The sequence below is a fragment of the Phascolarctos cinereus genome, unplaced genomic scaffold (assembly GCF_003287225.1).
Source record: "Phascolarctos cinereus isolate Bilbo 61053 unplaced genomic scaffold, phaCin_HiC Scaffold_5;HRSCAF=322, whole genome shotgun sequence".
Lineage (NCBI taxonomy): Eukaryota > Metazoa > Chordata > Mammalia > Diprotodontia > Phascolarctidae > Phascolarctos > Phascolarctos cinereus.
The window spans coordinates 41608656-41627842 of NW_027555958.1; the positions used below are offsets into that span (position 1 = coordinate 41608656).

A 19187-nucleotide genomic window follows, 5' to 3' on the forward strand; every position below is an offset into this window, starting at 1 on the left:
CAGTGCTAAGAATTCAAAGACAAAATACAAAACAGTTCCTGCTCTCAAGGAGCTTACATTCTTCAATGTTAGGGCATGAGTACAATGAAAATGAATGTTGCAGAATTACAAAGACCAATCTTGATCCAAAGAAGAGCTATGAGAAAATATCTCCCCTCAGCTACTTTGCAGAGATGGGCTGTCTCTGGCCATGGAGAATTGTATATGTCATATTTTTTCCATTTACTGATCTATTGATTTTGTTGATCTACCCCCTCTTCTTCCTCTTTTTCATTATTCTTTTTAAAAAATCAATTTGTTGTAAGGGAAGGCTCTCTGGTAGAGAATGGGGGAGGGATATAGGGAGAAATCTAGGGAATGCAAAAACAAGATATCAATGAAGTCTGCTAAAACACAAATACAGTGTGATTTGAGGACAGAGATAAAATACAAATGGGGTAGTGTCCCCCAAATTCCCTGTTGGTCAAGACCAAGGCAGAGAGGTCCCTGAAATGGGAGGGGTCCTCTTTCTCCTGCCTCCTGGGGATCTGGCTCCTGTGAACCTTCATTCAGGCTCCAGTAACTCCTTAATTCAACCTAAGTAACAACTTCGTGTCCTCCAGAGACCAGGTTCAGGATGACAAGTCCCTGTTGCCTCTATCTTTCCTTTGGCTCTAAAGTCCTTGCATTCTTCCTCCTCTTCCTCACCTCAGGGCAGGTGAGGCTGGAAATCTTGTGGAGTTGAATCAAGTCAATTTTCTTTTTGTGCTGTTTCAAAGGCAAAGCTTCTCTGCCTTGTTCCTTTCATCCACATGGGTCCCTACAGAATGTTTGACCCAAGGCCTTGTGGAATGTAATTCTCCTGGTGGAGTGGACAAAACACGCTTGGGAACTGGGAATGAGACATGAGATGGGAGGTCAGCAGACACTGAAGGGAAACTTTAACTCTGCTCTAGAGAGCTATGGGAAAATGGCCTGGAAAATAGGCATGCCAGGGAACCAAAAGAAGAGAGGTATAACAGAGAAGAGCAATTTGGATCTGAGGGCTTCTGCTGCCTTATCCTAGTTTGTTAGGGTGCACTTGGCCAGAGACATAGAGGTATTGTCCAAACCAGTCTCCAGCTCTGTCCTCTGTCCATTCATCGTTCATTCATTATTATTTCGAGACTATTGCCTTCCTTTGCTCTTGTCCATTTAGTGTCCCCAAGGCTTTAAGCTCAGCCTAAATTTAGGCAGTCTATTGTGATCTTCGTTCCAGTGTCCTGGGAGCATTCCCTCCCACCCCCAGCTACACACCCTTTGCCCAACCCTAGGGGTTCTATAAATTCGAGCCAGCCCTCGTTTATAGTGTCCGGTAGAAAGGCCTCTTTAAGCCCTGAAATGGAATCTGAGTTAGTAGCAGATATTCTCCCCACCCCCACCCCAAAGCCCTATCCCCACAAGGAAGTAGTCCTCCCACCTCCAATCCCCACTCATCAGCGGCCCGGGTTTGACCTGATTGCACCTCTTCTTCCAGTCCACGTGTTGAGTTGGTACCTCGAGTCGGCTCTTGTTCATTCACCCCTTCTCTTTCCAAAGGATCCCCCTTTCCCTACCACCATCCCCCCATGCCCAGTATCCTTCTCTCACCTTACCTTCCGGTAGGGCTAGAAGCTGGGGTTGGGGCCGGGTGAGCCGCTGGCTGGAAGGGTTCTCCCAGCAGTCGCACTTGGCTGCCGACTTCTTGCTTAACAAGTCCAAAGTTCAGCTAAAGTTTGGCTGATAAACAGAACCAATAAAGAAGGTCCCCGGCCCCCAGTGTAAACACCAGGGGCTTGAGCAGACCCAGCTCTCTAGCCGTGAGCTCTCTCTTTTTCCGTGAGCTTCTCTCGAGCTCTCTCCCTCTCTTCCTCTAGCCGACTTTCCCCCTCCCCATCTCCATTTGCATCTGGCCGAAATGCCAGTCCCTTCCCACTGATTTGCATATCTTATATTGGCTAATGGAGGCGATCATGGAAAGTTAGAAGTTTGCTGACTCCTCTCGGAGGAGACTCCGGGACCGGGGAGTAACAGGTGTGCGGAGGCTTCGGGGGGGCTCCCAGACTTGGGGTTTGCTCGTGAAGCTCCCCTCCGCCCTCTTCTCTCACACCAACCCCTCCCCACCCACCCCGAGCCCCCCTCTTCTCCAGTCCGTGGAAAATGGTGTCCAAGCTCACGTCTCTCCAGCAAGAACTCCTGAGCGCTCTGCTGAGCTCCGGGGTCACCAAGGAAGTACTGGCTCAGGCTCTAGAGGAACTGCTGCCAGCCCCGACTTTCGGGGTGAAGCTGGAGACTTTGCCGCTGTCCCCGGGCAGTGGGGCTGAGCCTGACACCAAACCGGTGTTTCATACCCTTACTAATGGACATGCCAAGGGTCGCCTGTCAGGGGACGAGGGGTCAGAGGACGGAGACGATTATGACACCCCTCCCATCCTCAAGGAGTTACAGGCCCTCAACACCGAGGAGGCTGTGGAGCAGAGGGCCGAAGTGGACCGCATGCTCAGGTACGGGGATCGCCCAGTGGGCAATCTGGGTGAGTCCTGGCCCTCTCTCTTCTCTCCTCTTTGTGCCGTCTTGGCAGGGCAACTCTGTTCGGCCCGTCCCTCCAAGGTTGGTTCTCCCCTCCCTCCCGCTCTTGGGATGCCTGGGCCCCAGACAGAGAAGCCCCTGCTGGGCCACCCCCAGACTCACCTAAACCCGTCCCCTCTCTCCAGCCCAGACTAAGGGCCCGGCCAGTCCTCCTTTCTCTGCGGCTCGCAGTGGAACACCTTGATTCTAGGTACAGGTCTCTAGGTCGGAAAGACAGAGACTTGGCCTCCTAAAGCCAGCCAGTGGCAGAGACTTGGGTGCTTTTAGCTTTTACTCAGGGACGCGGTTAGATGGGAAGCAGCAACCCCCGGGGAAGTGATTGCGCTCGGAGCGGAGGCCTGACTTAGGCTCACGGTCCCAAATCTGAGAACCTAGCCCTGAGCTGCCAGCGGGTACACACTCTTCGGATTGGGACAGTCCACCGGCCTTGGGCCCTGCTCTTGCTGGGATCCTGGAGAAGACCCACCCGGACCTGAGCCAAAAACTGTGAGGGGAGGGAACAGACTTTGAGCTTCCCCAGCGGCTTGGTTCGGTTGTAGCGGTGCGTTTGGACCCTGCAGAACTCACTGATCTGGGATTCCCAGAGGGGATTATTAGTGCCACTGTCAGACAGAATACACGGCCTGAAAGGGCCTGCATCCATCCCAAACTTATTTACAAATTTTCTCCGTGTTCATACCCAAGAACAGAAATTTACTTTACTGTTCCCCGCGGCGTTAACGCTCAGGCTGGGGTGTGGTGACTTGTGGGAGACCCACTTGGGCTTCCTTTGGGGGCTTTTCTGCAGTCACTCCTCGCGGGCCCAGGATCTACTAGCTGCCATCTCAGGACACCAGAGAGGCTTTGACAGCTGGTTACTAATTATCCCAAGGGGGGCTAACTCGCCCCACTTGTGGCCCTCTGGGCCTCTCCTCAGCCCACAGCTCCCGGACCGTTCTGACCAGCCCCAGCACTAGGCCGCAATTCATTTCACAAAGCTAGTAGATCTTGGGGCCTGGTTAGGAGGCTGGGTCGGTCCAGGGCCCCGGAAGCTGGCTGTCTAGGGGTAGGATGTGAACTTGCTTTTGAAGTTTGTTCCCGGAGCCCTAGCTCTTCCTCCAGGCTGCCCCCAATTCCTAATTCAATGAGACACTTACGGATAATATCCAAAAGGATTCCTAGGCCCGTTTTGGCCTTTTATTCCTTCCTCCCCAATAAATGGAGTTGGGGGATGGATGGGCGATTGCTCACCCATCTTCGCGGGTTAGGATTTGAGAATCCCGGAGATTTGGGAACCAGAGATGGGCAGTTTAGTCCGCCCTCCCGGCTGCTAGTGCAATCTCCGCCCCCGGGTGGCCCTCGGCTGTCTGGGGGTGCTTGGGCTCCGGCGGGGTGGTAGGGCCGGCGATGTCCCCCGGCCCGCTGGATAAAAGGCTGGGACCCAAAGGCTCTCTCACTCCCGGGCAGCCGGAGGCGCGGGCTGCTGCAAGGGCCATGGGAGTTGTAACTTTTCTCTTGGACGTGATGCCACTGCCCTTCGGAGACTGGGGAGAGTTTCAGGGGGTCTCGGCAATCCTCGGGGCTCCCGCCTGTGTCTACCCCCATCTCCGCCCGGCCCACTCTCAGCCGGGATGAAACGTACACGGCAGCACGTGGAGTTGGGGTGTTATTAATTTATTTCTATAAATCATCAACAGAAAGATACACAAAGGGCTGTGATTAGGCTTGAATAGAGAGGCGGGTTATTCATTGGTGAAGTTGTAAACTGGGCTTAAAAGGGGGAAGGAAATAAACACACACCGGGCACGGGCACACTCCCAGCTGCTACACAAACACACACGCGAGACCATTGTCGCGCGCACCTGGGCCCGGCCCCTCCCTTAGGCCCACTTAGCACCGCGAGGAGGGGCTTACCGCCTAGCAGGCGCTAGTCTGGGGCCGGATCCCCCTAGGCGGGCGGGCCCAGCCTAAAGCTCCTGGGAGTTGCTTTGTAAACTCTAGTAAGGCCCGAAACGGGTCTCCTTACTTTTACTTTGCCTGCTTCCTTTTAGCTATCCGACAGCCGGAGCTCTACTCTGGCCACACGCAGGACACGAAATCTGCACCGCCCCCTCCCATCCCCCCTTCTCCTTGGATTCTGGGGGCCCTAGGCTAAGTGTTAAGTCCGAAGTTCTCTGCTTTTTCCCCGGGGGACGGGCAGCGAGCGCTTCCTTCACTCCCTGGGTCCGGAACTGTGACTCGGCTCTAACTCCCTAGAAAGGCATTCTTTTTCCCTGGACAAATCTGGGAGGCAGTCCCGCCGCGTGAGCCTCCCTCCCTTCAATTGCGCGCACACAGTCAGAGTCCTCACTTGTAAGAAAGCTCGCGTGGATGTACCTTTCGCTGGGCTGGAGGGGTTGGGGGGAAGACTCCTTTCTTTCAGATTTGCTTGCCTCTTTCTGGGGCCGAGGCTCTCGGGGTTGGGTGGTGCTGAGCTCAGGTCTGGGTTGGGCTCCAGGCAGCCTGTTTTTGACACTGTACGTTTCCCTCACTTAGACCCAGGGATAAAGCCTCTTACACTCAAGGCGAAGCGAGTTTCCCAGGGGCCAGGAAATTGACACACTAGGGCTAATGGGGAATTGTTTTGAAAACTCGCGTGAGCCCGGCGGACCTTGCCTGGTAGGGCAGCCGGTGCAAGGCTCGCGCGCCTGGAGATAAGGGCGTTTGACACCTGTCTTCTTAATACAATGTGTCCAGAGCTTTTGGCCCGTAAGTTTGTTCAGAGTAAATGCCACCTGAAAGATTTCTCTTTCTTTCTTTCTTTCTTTCTTTCTTTCTTTCTTTCTTTCTTTCTTTCTTTCTTTCTTTCTTTCTTTCTTTCTTTCTTTCTTTCTTTCTTTCTTTCTTTCTTTCTTTCTTTCTTTCTTTCTCTCTCTCTCTCTCTCTCTCTCTCTTTCTTTCTTTCTTCCTTCCTTCCTTCCTTTCTTTCTTTCTTCCTTCCTTTCTTTCTTTCTTTCTTTCTTCCTTTCGTTCTTTCTTTCGTTCTTTCTTTCGTTCTTCCTTCCGTTCTTCCTTTCTTTCTTTCTTTCTTTCTTTCGTTCTTTCTTTCTTTCTTTCTTTCTTTCGTTCTTTCTTTCTTTCGTTCTTTCTTTCTTTCTTTCTTTCGTTCTTTCTTTCTTTCTTTCTTTCTTTCTTTCTGCCTTTATCTCTCTCTCTTTCTTTCTCTCCTTCCTTCCTTCCTTCCTTCCTTCCTTCCTTCCTTCCTTCCTTCCTTCCTTCCTTCCTTCCTTCCTTCCTTCCTTCCTTCCTTCTTTGCTTTCCTTTTTTAAAAATAGTATTTAAAAAATAGAGAGTTGGGTCAGCAGGCTCTTTCCCCCCTAGGGAATACTGAATTCTGAGATCAATTTTTACCCACACCACTTTATCCCAAGATTTAAGAGGCCTTTTCTAGGTAGGATTTTTTGGTTTTGTTTTTGTTTATTAAGCAGGGCTCCACTGCTTTTCTTGGTGCGTGTTTTGAAGCTGCTCCATTGTGGGTTCTGGACACAGAACTTTCGTTCCATTCATTTATTCCGCGAATTCCTCGCTGGAACGAGCAGGCTGAGCTGAGCGTGGCCCCAAAGCGCTTCACTTCCCAGCGTTTCTGAAACGTTAAAATAAAATCAGGCTAAAAACTAGATCCCAAATCGCCGAATCTGTTAACACAAACAAAAAAGCTAACAACCGAATGCCCTTGTCAGCTTTTAAAATTATTTTTCGTATCTCTCCTTCAAAATTTTTTCCTCTCTAAGGAAATCTGGTAAACATTCGGCTCCGCACATTTTCTGAGCAATTTCTGATATTTAAATGCCAGTGTCCAAAACAGCAACAGTTGAGAGATTCCAGAGAAATTTTCTGTGTTTGAAACTTTTCTCTTCCTCATTTTGCCTTTGGCACTGATGAAAAGTAATGTCTAATTCAGAGGTAGTTTATAAATATTGGCGATGAATGGCTCTTTTGCTAATCTCCGAATTCCCCTTCGCGACAGCTACCCAAACTCGGGGATCTAACACCGTTTTCCCCCTTCATTAATTTATTAACTAAGGATTTGCGAAAGGAATCGCTGCAGTTACAGAACGCGTTTTTTAAAATATGGTAGCATAATTATTTAGTAGGGCGTTTTTATTTGATTCATAAAAGTACAATGAAAATGTTTCTATGACTGTCATAATTTACAATGAAATTGCTGCTTATGTTGTGACACCATGACTTGTTCTGATCGTTCCAAATCATTTTTAATGGATTCACACACGCCCAGATGAATTTTAACACGAATGTTGACATTCAAGTAGGGGAGATGCCCACCCCCCACAGACATTATAGTATAACCTTTTGTTTTAGATAAGAATCTCGTCAATTTCAAGTCACCTGGTACGACGTGGGGAAACAATGAAAAAAAAATCCTAAAGGACAGATGGAATTTGAAGGTTATTGTAAGGGAGGCAGTAGGTCTCCTGGGCATTTTTCTTCCCAAATTCTGAAGAGTTTTGGGTTAAGGTTTTGTCATCGTGGTCGTCCCCCCCCCCAATTTAGTTTAATAGAATTGAAAAGTATTATGTTTAGGACTCTAAATGGAAGCTAATGGGTAAAATGTGTTCTCAGGTACCCCCACCACATCAGAGGAGAAATCTGACCAGAATGTGAAGAAACAATAGCTTTTCTTTTTTAACCTTGACCACGCTGAAATTTTTACGTGTTATTCAGAATTGTAAAATCCTGTGTTGTCCTTCATTGTTTTTTCTCCAGGGGTAGGGAAGCTAGAGTCCATATTAAAAAACAAAAACAAAAAACAAAAACAGAACAAAAAACAAAAAACAAAACATTTTGTGTTACCTTCAAAAGGAGGAAATGTCAACCTACTGGCAGTTTCTTAATACTTTTTTAGAATGCCGAAAATCCATTTTACAAACCTACAAAAGGGGAACAATGTTTGTTTTCTAAGTCTCTCTCTGAGGTAGATGGGTATGGGCCATTACTATTTTACCAATCTGAAACTAAGGCACTCCAAAGGAAGTAATTTGATCAAGGTGGAATTAGGTGTCTGAAGAAGCTCATCCTCACTTCCATTCTATTCCCAATCAACTTGGGATCAACCCCACTGCAGATAGTGATATTTGCATCTTTGTTGTTGTTTTCAATTTGTTTTGCATTTCCTACCTAGTCGGGTAAGAATAAGTAAAATCTATCTGAAAGCGATCAGTTTTAGTCAGTTGGTTTCTGTAGGATTGACTTTAGGAAAAATGCCTAAGAAGTCTCCTAATGCCCTTCCAACTTTATTGGAAGAAAGGAAGTGTAAAGTGACCACCAGTTCAGAGGCAGAACCTTCATCTCTTTTCTTCTGGATAGTCAGAGCTTGGACTTCACATTCGTTCACTTGCTACCAGCTTCCCCAGGATGGAATAGGTTGTGTGGGGAACTGGGACTGTTAACCTGGAGCCACAGAAAGTTAAGTTTTTGTGTTTTGGTTCGGATTTGTTTTGTTTTGTTGCATTTCCAACATCAGTAGAAAGAGCTGAGAATTTGGAGCTGAAGGCATACCAGCTGTGCCACTTCCTGGGTAACTTTAGATAAAGCACTTCATCTCTCTAGGACTCAGTTTCCTCCTTTGTGAAATTAAGGGATTGGACAGGGTGATCTCTCAAGCCCTTTCCAACTTGAAAATTCTCCGATCCTGCATCAGTGTTTCTCCTGGGTTTCTATAACAAGCATCCTAACTGTGTTTTTTTTGTTTAGTGAGGACCCCTGGAGGGCAGCCAAGATGATCAAGGGATATATGCAGCAGCATAACATCCCCCAGAGGGAGGTAGTGGATGTTACAGGCCTGAACCAGTCACACCTCTCGCAGCACCTCAACAAGGGGACCCCGATGAAGACACAGAAGCGCGCAGCACTGTACACCTGGTATGTCCGGAAGCAGAGAGAGATCTTGAGACGTAAGTGTTTTCTGGATCTGCCTTGTTGAAGGACCTTTGCTCTGTCACTGACCTCTGTATACTGCCTTGGTTTCTCCATCATTAAATACACTTACTAGAGCAATTGGTTAAATTCTTTTAGTTATTTATTTTTTAGGCAATTGGGGTTAAGTGACTTGCCCAGGGTCACAGAGCTAGTAAGTGTCAAGTGTTTGGTCTGAGGTCGGATTTGAACTCAGGTCCTCCTAACTTCAGGGCCGGTGCTCTATCCACTGCGCCACCTGGCTTGCCCTGAACTGGTTAATTTCAAGGAGGAAGGTAGGGGCCAAGTAGGGGAATGGGTTAGCCCCAGTGCTACTATAGAACTGACAGCCAGGGATTGAGTGTAGGGATGGAAACGAGCCTTTGGATGCTTACTTGTCAAAGGGTTAACTCTTAATATCTGCAAAAGGCCCTGATCTAGTTTCTCATCTCCTCTATGTACATCGAATTCCCAAGTAGGGTGAGGAGAAAATCCCCTACCTTCCTTCCCCCATCTCCCCCTAGACTGGGCACTTATTGCTGATCCAAGTTTCTAAGGGAGATAAGCTATTTCCACACCCTGCTCCATTTTGGAAAAAGCACAGGATATAGTGGTGACCCCCCCCCCTTCACCCACAGCTTTTCATGCCACTAGCTGTGGTCCCAGTGTTCCTGCTTGGGGAAGTCTGGTAGGTTTTAGGGGTCAGGGAGAGGGAACCGTCCAGTATTGAAATCTCCACTTCCCAAAGAGTACACTGAGGGTTGACTAGATGTTTACCAACAGAATTGTTGGAAGAATTCCAATTTGAACAGAGCCCTGAATGCCTCCTTGGTGCTCCTTCCTCTGTCCAAATTTAAACAGCAAGCTAGGCCAGTGGGCAGCAGTAGAAGACTTGGTGAAGTTTGCTGGGAGTTGCTGTTGTTTAATTGCAATTCTCCCCCCACCCCAAGTCCAGACTTCTCCCCCCACCCCCACCACAAGACTTTTCTGTTTAATCTTGCCACTAAGAAGGTTTTTTCTCTACTTTTTTAAGTTTGGAGAGTTTGAAAATTCACTGAGTTATAGATGAGTAACGTGAGCATGAAGGACAAATTGCTTTAATTTAGGAAAGTATTTTTTTCCTTTTGTCCTTCAATTATTTTGGTCTGGTTCTTTTCCTGGTTAAAAAAATAATTAATGAATGCCACACAAATGGACACAGGCACACGTGTGTGTATGTGTGTGCATATATATTATATATACACATTTGTACACTTAAAAAATTTGTGTGTATATATGTGTATATGTGTGTATATATACAATGCTTGTTTTCCCACTACCTTCCTTTGAGGCTCCTCTAGCCAACTGCTTCTCCTTTTTAGACATACAAAGCACTTGATGCCACATCTAGCTTTTATTCCCTCAAAGACTGGGTAATGAAACTCTTAAAATAATGAAGGTGTTCATGCTCCCACTTCTTTTACTATATGAATTCAAGAAATGGGGTTTAAGAATATTGCTTCCTCTGTGTAGTGGAAAAAATGGCATACTTGAAGTCAAGAGGACCTGGGTTCGATTCCCAACTCCCAACTCCATCCTTACTACCTGCATAACTTTGGCCAAGTCACTTCATCTGAGTTTCAGTTTCTTCTGCTATAGAATGAATGGATTGGAGTAGATGGCTTCTGCAGTCCTTTCTAGCTGTAGATATATGATCCTAAGACCTTTATTATAGAGTGAGAGATAGGTGTTTCTCACCCCCACCCCACTTTTAAAGTGTCAGATTTAAAAAGTTATGCATTAGAAGGAAGGAAAGAGAAGAAAGGAGGCAAAGGGGAGAGAGCAGGAGGAAAGAGGGAGAAGAGAGGTAAAGAGTACAGAAGGATGGCAATGTGTGTGTGAGTGTGTGAAAGAGACAGACAGAGAAACAGAGACAGAAAGAGACAGAGATAAAGAGAGACAGAAAAAGACAGAGTCTGACAGGCTGAGACATAAAGCGACAGGGGAGAGAGAGAGAGAGAGAGAGAGAGAGAGAGAGAGAGAGAGAGAGAGAGAGAGAGAGAGAGAGGCAGAAAGAGAAAGAGAGGCAGAGACAGAGAGCATTTCCTTACAGAACTATAGAAAAGAAAAGTAACCATCCATCAGTCTTGACTGCTTTCATGAAAGGACTTTAGAACAACAATCACCAGGACTGACTCTTCTGGGTCCCATTAAGAATGAAACAGAAGCCGACTTCTGCAAATCCATTTTTATGGACAGTTTACATTTTTCACCTCCCCCAATTAACCTGAAATTAGAAAGGAAGCCAAGTGAAGGGGAGTGTGAGCAATGAGGTTGGCGGGGGAGGCTGAATTCTCTAAAACAGGGAAAGGCCAGAGAGGCTTTGAAGTTGTCAGGGCATGGATATTACCCTACCTGTGTAGTTTGATCCAGGGCTGTGCATGCAGCAGAGATGTACTACTTCTATAAGGAGCAGTCTGTGAGGTGGAAGTCGCCCCTCCTCCTGCACAAGCTACAAAGCAATAGCTTCACCTGAGGTTACTATTTATAGTTCATATAGTTCATTGTAGATTCAGAAAGGGACCTTAGTGGTCATCTAGTAATTTACAGATGAGAAAACTGAAGCCAGTAAAATTAAATGACTCACCCAAAGTCATATAAGTAGTAGTTGTCAGATTTGAGATTTCCTCCAATTCTAAAGCCAGTGGTCTTTCCTTTGTATCACTCTGTCTCTTCTATTCTTGAGGATTGTTTTGTTTTGAGACTGTCAAATTTGAGGTTTTTTTTTTTACATAATGTCTGTTCAAGTCAAATACCTCCTCCCTCTAGGTCCTTGGGAATATCAGTTTCAATATTAGCTGTTATTCAGTGATTCTCCAAGAAAGGCAACGTGGCATAATGAATAAAAACCCTGGACTTGGACTTGGGAAAGACCTGATTTCAAGGCCTACCTCTGACACTTGCTAGCTTTATGACCAAGGGGCAAGTTGCTTAACCCTTCTGAACCTCAGTTTCCTCATCTATAAAATGGAGATGCTAATAACACCTGTAATACTTCCCTGAAAGAGTTGCTGTGAGGCTTTGATGAGATAATATAAAGGGCTTTGCACATTTTCCAGCAATCTAGAAATGCTGATTGTTCTTATTCTGAGTGCTTGGCTTAGCACAGAGAGTAGGGAAAACAACAAAAGATGAGCCCTGTCAAGGTGTGGAACTCTAGAAAGCACTTTGTAGACTTGTAGGAAAAACACACGTGAATATTGATATTTGAAGCTATTATGAAGACCATATATGATAATAGACTAGAAAGTGATTGGAAAGTACAAAGCACAATGCAAGTTCATGATATTATTGCTATTTCTGCTGCTGTTATTCACCTCCCTTAGGTTCTGCCTACATTCCAAAATGTGGCTAAGACCATCAAAATGCTCTTTAGGTTTCTACTGAACCCATTTTACAGATGGAGAAATTGAGTGACCCAGACAGGAGTCCTGTTTAGTCAACGACTCCCCCTGCTAGTAAATCTGACTGCCTAGAGCACCATTTAAATGGTAATAAGACAAGTATGCAGAGAGTCTTCCAAATCAGATGAGTTAGTGATGGGGCCAGAGCCATAACCAACAGCTGTGGCATGTTCTGTCCTCCTTTCTTTCAACCAGGCAGGTATACACCCACAGTTTGAATCTGAACTTGTAGCATCATAGGAGATAGCCTAACCCAGCCTTCTTATTTTGCAGATAAGGAAATGGGGATTGTAAGAGGTTAGGTGAATTGCCTAAGGTCATGCAGGTAGCAGGTGACAGAGGTGAGACCCTGAGATTTGAGGTCCTCTGGCTCTAAATTCAGTGCACTTCCTACTGCACCACACTTATAGGGAATATTGATCACTGGACTTGGTGACAGAGAACATGAGTTCCTATCTTAGATCAGCTCTCTATGTTCTCCCAAGGGTGTTTGTGTCTGTGTGACTTCAGACAAATCATTTCATGTCCTTGAGTATTAGCATCCTCATGGATAAAGGTCCCTTCTAGCTCTAAATTTTTTTATTAACTTCTTTTTAAATAAAATTTAATTACTTTGTTTTTGTTGACATTTTTTGTTCCATCACATTCATTTCTGAAAATATCTCTCCCCTGTTCCTTACCCAGTGAACCATCCCTTATAACCAAGATTTTAAAAAAGAAAGGAAGCATTATATCCTGTGATTAGCTAAAAACGTGGGTGGTCATCAAATGGGACTGGCAAGATAGGATGGACAGTGTCCTGTCTCCTGTCCAAGTCTAAGGCCTTGGCCATCATGGTCACTTGCAACCGGTGAGCGTGCTCTTCAGGGCTCCGATTCCCAGGATCACATTGGAAGCATCCAAGAAAGGAGTCAGTGGGGTGGGATTTGAACCCAGGTCACAGGATCTTAGATTTAGAGCTATAAGGGACCATCTGGTCCAACGCTCTTGGTTTATTGATTGAAAACAAAACCCAAAAAACAAACAAAAACAAAACAAAAACTGAAACTCAGAGAAGTCAGATGACTTGCTCAAGGCCATACAAATAGAGAATAGAAGAACCAAGGATTTGAACTCAGATTCTCTAATTTCAGAATCTTTCCACTGTACTTCACTACCTCCCTGGTCTGGGGTTTGAATTTCTGATCTGTTACACATCAGCTGTGTGAATCCTAAGCAAATCCCTTCTCTCCGAACCTCAGTTTCCCCATCTACACAATAAGGCTAATCATAATGCTTATATTTCATAGCTCACAGGATTGTTGAGAGGGAGGAAAACTCTTACATGCTATAGAAAGTGCTTACTATTATTAATCTACCTTCCTCATAAACTAATCTCATTAGGGATTAAATGAATTAGTCTGTAAAGCTTCTCCTATTCCTGGCAATTCTGTGCTATAGAATTCTGGGAGACATGTTAGTGTGTGTGTGCTAACGTAAATAAAAAGAGTCCCATACAAGGTGGTTATAGAAAGGAGTTAAATAATTTATTTTAAAAATCTGAACATCTAGGGTACAAACAACTGGAGACATGAGGAGTCTAAGGATTCAAATTCCCTGAAAATGTTTCTTTTAAAGATTGTGACTCCAAAAGATGCTTAAGAGCAGTTTACCTCAAAGCTTTGACTTAAAGAGATTTGGTGCCAAGGCCTCTTAAGCCAGGTGTTCCAACCCAGCCAAGAATTCTTTCTGTAACATGCTAGAATAAACAAAACAAGAGAAAACGGTCTTTGGTTTTAGAGTATTGCTTCATGTCTGAGGGTCAAATAAAAACAAATCGTCTCTTAAACAATGGCTCTTGGATTGGAACGCCTTGAAAAAGAAAAAAAAAAAGAAATAATATTGGCTGATATAATCACAGGTTTTACATCTGAAAGGTACCACAGCGGCCACCTAGTCAAATCCCTTCATTTTATGGATGAGAAAACTGAGGCCTAGAGAAGTAACATTATTTGTCCAAGGTCACACAGATATAATAGATCAGAGCTGGAGTGGAAAATTAGGAGAAGGGAATGTAGGTGTTTATTTGTCTGTCTGTCATCTGGGTAGAGGCTACAGACCCTATCAAATCTACTCCTTTCTCTTTTCAGAATTCAACCAGACAGTCCAAAGTTCTGGAAATATGACAGACAAAAGCAGTCAGGATCAGCTGCTGTTTCTCTTTCCAGAGTTCAGCCAGCAGAGCCAGGGGGCTGGGCAGCCGGATGATGCCTGCTCTGAGCCTGCCAACAAAAAGATGCGCCGGAACCGCTTCAAATGGGGGCCCGCTTCCCAGCAAATCTTGTACCAGGCCTACGACCGGCAGAAGAACCCCAGCAAGGAGGAGAGGGAAGCCCTCGTGGAAGAGTGCAACAGGTAATGATATTGATAGCTCAGTTAATAAACATTTATTAAGCTCATACTATGTGCACCGTGTTTAATACTGGCCACATTTACAGGCACCCATTCTGTCTGTGTTGGTAAATAAGCCCGGGGAGAAAAAAGGCTGTGCTAGCCACACCCCCTCTAGACTGCTTAGAGACAGTTCCCATGGGAACCAGCTCTGGTCATTTAGGATGCATCAAGAGACAAATGCAAGCCAGTTGGAAGTTACTGATGGTCAGATGGAATGGATCTATGGCCAGAGGCACGAGTTTGATCCCACAGAGGTTAATTGGTTTTAGAAATAAAGCCCTCTTTTGGTCGTAGGCCAGCCATCCTTCCCATTGCTGGTTACAAGGTGGATACCATGAGAGACAGAATGGAGCAGTGGATAGAATGCTAGATCTGAAGTCGTGGAGACCTAAGCTAAAACCCCGCCTGAGACATTTACTAGCTGTGTGATGTTGGACAAGGCTCCTCGGTCTTAATTCCTCCCACTTCTGAATCTATGATCCGATGAGGTAGGCAAAAGAGAATGGAGAGATCAGATTGACTGCAATCAGCTTCAGTTAGGAAAATTAAGTTAAATAATAAATTTAGATTCCATTCAACAAGCACTTATTAAGCATCTACTATACAGCATTTAGGGATAGCTATGTGGCTCAGTGGATAGAGCACCAGATCTGGAGTCAGGAAGACCTGAGTTCCAATTTTGCACTTACTAGCTGTGTGGCCCTGGGCAAATCACTTAATCCTGTTTACCTCAGTTTCCTCATCTCTCAAATGAGCTGGAGAAGGAAATAGCAAACAACTCTAGTATCTTTGCCAAGAAAAACCCCAAATGGAGTCACAAAGGGTTGCACATGGCTGAAACAACATATAGCATTGGGCTAGATACTGGTGGATATAAAGGCAAAAAAATCTCTGCCCTCAAGGAGCTTACATCTCATGGGTAACAGTACATACTATGCTCTCAGTGACATTATAATATTATGGTGATTATTATAAAATCTATTATAAATAAGTTATCATAAATAAATTACATTATCCTAATATCACATACAACATTAATATAGCCAAAATCGATATCATCACAATAGTGCATTAACATCATATGAATATATAATCTAGTAACAGCATTACTGCATTATAATTAATATTATAAATGCTATGTAATATATCTAAATATAATATTAAATTATGAATAAATGCTAATTATATGTCTATGGCTTGAAAGGCAAATTTTAATTGAGATAATTGTTAGAAGTCCTGGGACTTGGTGTGTGTGTGTGTGTGTGTGTGTGTGTGTGTGTGTGTGTGTGTGTGTTTCAACTCTGCCTTTCTCATCCAGATTCATAGGTCAGCAAGTGTTAAGTCAACATGCTTTTATTAAGTGTTCACTATGTGTTGGAAGCTGGTACAGGTCCATAAATGTAGGAATGGTTCTTAGAAGAAAACTACTCCAACCTTCTCATTTTATAGATTAGAAAACTAAGGCCTAGAGGGGCTTGCTTGAGGTCACACAGGTAAGAAATGCTGGGTGGGGATAAGAGGCAAACCCAGGTCCTTTGATGTTAAATCTAGCACGCTTTCCACTGTGTTATGCTGCCATCCCATATGTAGAGTTACAGGAGCATAGATTTTGATCTACAAGAGAATTTAGGGGCAATGTAGTTAAACCCTCTCGTTTTATGGCAGAGGAAGCCGAGGCCCAGAGAAGTTAAATGACTTGTCAGGGTCACACAGATACTAATTCCATCATAAGATCTAGATCTAGAGCTGGAGGGGCACCACAGAAGCCATCCAACCCCCTGCCCCCATTTTACAGATGAAAAAACTGAGGCCTCTTGAGGTTAAGTGACTTGCCCAAAGTCATACAGGGAGTGTCAGAGATGGGATCTGAACATTTTTGCTTCCCTGTGAATGCCATTCATTTTTTTTTTATTACTTTCAACCAGTGCAAAACCCAATACAGATTTGTGTGGCTTCCAAAACTCAATCTGAGTGGCATGGGGCTATTTGGCTGGATTGAGTGTGGGCACTGATGGTTGTGGTGAGATCTGGCTAGGGAGGGAAATGTGGGCAGAAAAATCCTTTTCTAAATGCCACATGAGCCCTAATCTGCTCTTACCATGCCCAGATAATGAGCACAGGAAAACCAAGGGCCCCCACCACCTTAAGAGTGGCCTTTCAATCACTTTGATGGCTTCCCGGCAGACTGAGGCAGCCAGGAGTATTAGGTCTACCACCTATCAGCCACTAAACCACATCCTCTGTCCTTCAAAGACTCTTCCAGATCCCACTTCATAGGAGATGGCAGATGCATAAGAATTCCTATTTCTCTCATACTTCTTTGTTCATTAACTGGACGTTCCCCAAAGAACAGTGTACTCTATAGGGGCTGGAATGGTCGTCTCAGAGACAATGTTACAGTTTACGACAGAAAGAACATTATATTTGGAGTCAAAAGAACTGGATTCCCATTGCTGTCCTATTGCTTACTCCCTGTGTGACCTGGGGACAAATGCTTCACCTCTCCATGCCTCAGTTTCCCTACTCATTAAATGAGATGGTTGGTAGATGGCTTGGTGGTTAGAGTCCTGGACTTGGAATTAGAAAGAATTGAGTTCAAATCCTCTTCTAGGCACTCATGTGACCTTGTGCATGATACAGTGAATTTGGAATCAGAGGATGGGGTGCTCATCCTGGCTCCACCACTTCTAATCTGTGTGATGTTGGGTAAGTCACTTCTCTGGGCCTCAGTTTTCCTTCTCTATAAAATGAGGGAGTTGAACCAGAAGGCCTTTCTGGACCCTTCCACCTGTAAATCTATAAGTCTATGGTTAGAGGAAGGCTCAGGTCCCTTCTAGCTCTGTGAACCATGGAGAAGATGACATTTTGGGAAAAAAAATAACAAATTTGAAAGTTCCCAGAAGACCAAAGCTGGGACTGCTCCATTCACCTCTCATCAGGAACTGCCCAAATGGTCCATGTAAATACTGGCTTTCTTTGGCTTGGTCATAGGATCACAGATTTGAAAATGGAAGCAACTCCAGAGGTTACTGAGTTCTTTCAACTCTTTCATTTTATAGAGGAGGAAACTGAGGCTGGGAAAGGTGACTTGTTCTAGCTTATAGGGGTAGTAAGTGGCAGAGCCAGGATTTGAACTCAGACCCTTAGACTAGCAATCCTACATTCTCACTACTGCACCAGGCTGCCCTTCAGCCATAGCTATGTTTTCAGCCTATAGAGCAGAGATTCAGCAGATCTGTGAACCTGGGGTCTGTTACCTTTTCTTTCTTTTTTCTTATTAAATTTTCATCACTGTATTTCAATAGAATTGTTTTGCTCTGTAATCCATTATTTTACTTCATTTTATTTATGTGAAAATAATATTCTGACTTCATCACATTGCCAAAGAAGCCCATAATGGGAAGGAAGGAAAAAAGGAAGGGGAGGTGGGGTGAAGAGACAAGACAGAGACAGAGGCAGAGGCAGAGAGATAGAGAGAGATCTGGCTGGGAAAAGGATACTAAGAGGCAGGGAAGTTTTTTTTCTAAATGCCATATGAGGAGAGAGAGAGAGAGAGAGAGAGAGAGAGAGAGAGAGAGAGAGAGAGAGAGAGAGAGACAGACAGAGAGAAGAGGAGAGGAGAGAAGAAAGAAAGGAAGAAAGATGTCTTGCTGGAGAGTAGATGTAGAGTATATAGTCAGCAGTTCTTTGGGGAATTGCGGCGGGGGAAAGAAGAGCTAGGAAATCCTGTGACTTAGTGTCCAGGATCTTCTTAACCTGTCTGCATCTAATGACCCAGGGCTCAATTATAGAAATCAGTTCCCCACCCCTACCCCAGCACCCTAACTTTAGCCTCATGGTATTCCTAGCAAGGACTGTTGCTTGATATTAAATCCCAAAGAACCCAATCTCCCCCCATACTATTTCGCCATATCTCTCTTTTGTTTGCTCACAGGGCAGAATGTCTGCAAAGAGGAGTCTCCCCATCAAAAGCTCATGGCCTGGGCTCCAACCTGGTTACTGAAGTCCGTGTCTACAATTGGTTTGCCAACCGCCGGAAAGAGGAAGCCTTCCGCCAGAAGCTGGCCATGGATGCCTATAGCACAAATCAACCACACGGCCTGAACCCAATGTTGTCCCACGGCTCCCCCCACCACACTCAACCAAGTGCCTCTCCTCCAAGTAAGCTATCAGGTAAAGAGACTGAGTGGGCACCTCTCCACATAAAGGCTGCTGAAGTGGGCAGGGCCTGCTCTTCCCACTAAGTGTCTCTTGGTCCCTCCAGTTAGTAAAAGGATGCTTTGGGTAATTCCTAGGAAGCTACTGGCAATACCTCTGAGGCAGAATGTTTTTCTAAGGAGGAATGTAGGACTAGAGAAGGTGGCTCTGTACAGTGAGATTCAAGGGTTGAGACTCCTGCCCCTTTGCCCTTTTCAATGTTGTACTATAAGGACTAATGTTTCAAGGGAGGGGTCCCTTTCTCTTCATACTTGTCTCTGGATGTCTGCTGATTCAGGAGCTCATCAATCAGTCAATATTTATTGAACACCTACTATGTGTCAGGCACTATGCTAAGATCTGGGAGTGCATCAGATGGGAGATAGTGAAAGGGCACTTTTTCTGGCTTCAGGGTTCATAAATGTTAAAATGTGCACCGCGCAGTTAGGAGTTCAGAAGCATTTTTTGTGAAGATGGCTTTCCGATACTCATACTCTTACTCACGTAAGGATTGAGAGCCATTGTCCCTATTGGTGTCCTCCATGATCTGGGAAGTGTAGGCCTAGCATAGTGCTTACTCTCCAGCGAGCATTCTGA

At 45.2% G+C, this 19187-nt stretch overlaps 1 protein-coding gene across 1 annotated transcript in view; it reads left to right on the forward strand.

The window, feature by feature from the left end:
- Positions 1-1529: 1529 nt before the first annotated feature.
- The window catches only part of HNF1B (HNF1 homeobox B), an 87898-nt gene continuing 70240 nt past the window's right edge, over positions 1530-19187 (forward strand). The window contains 4 exon segments of the mRNA XM_021005554.2: positions 1530-2501; positions 8317-8516; positions 14090-14354; positions 18328-18566. Coding sequence (XP_020861213.1) covers positions 2158-2501; positions 8317-8516; positions 14090-14354; positions 18328-18566 — 1048 coding nt within the window. The 5' untranslated portion in view covers positions 1530-2157.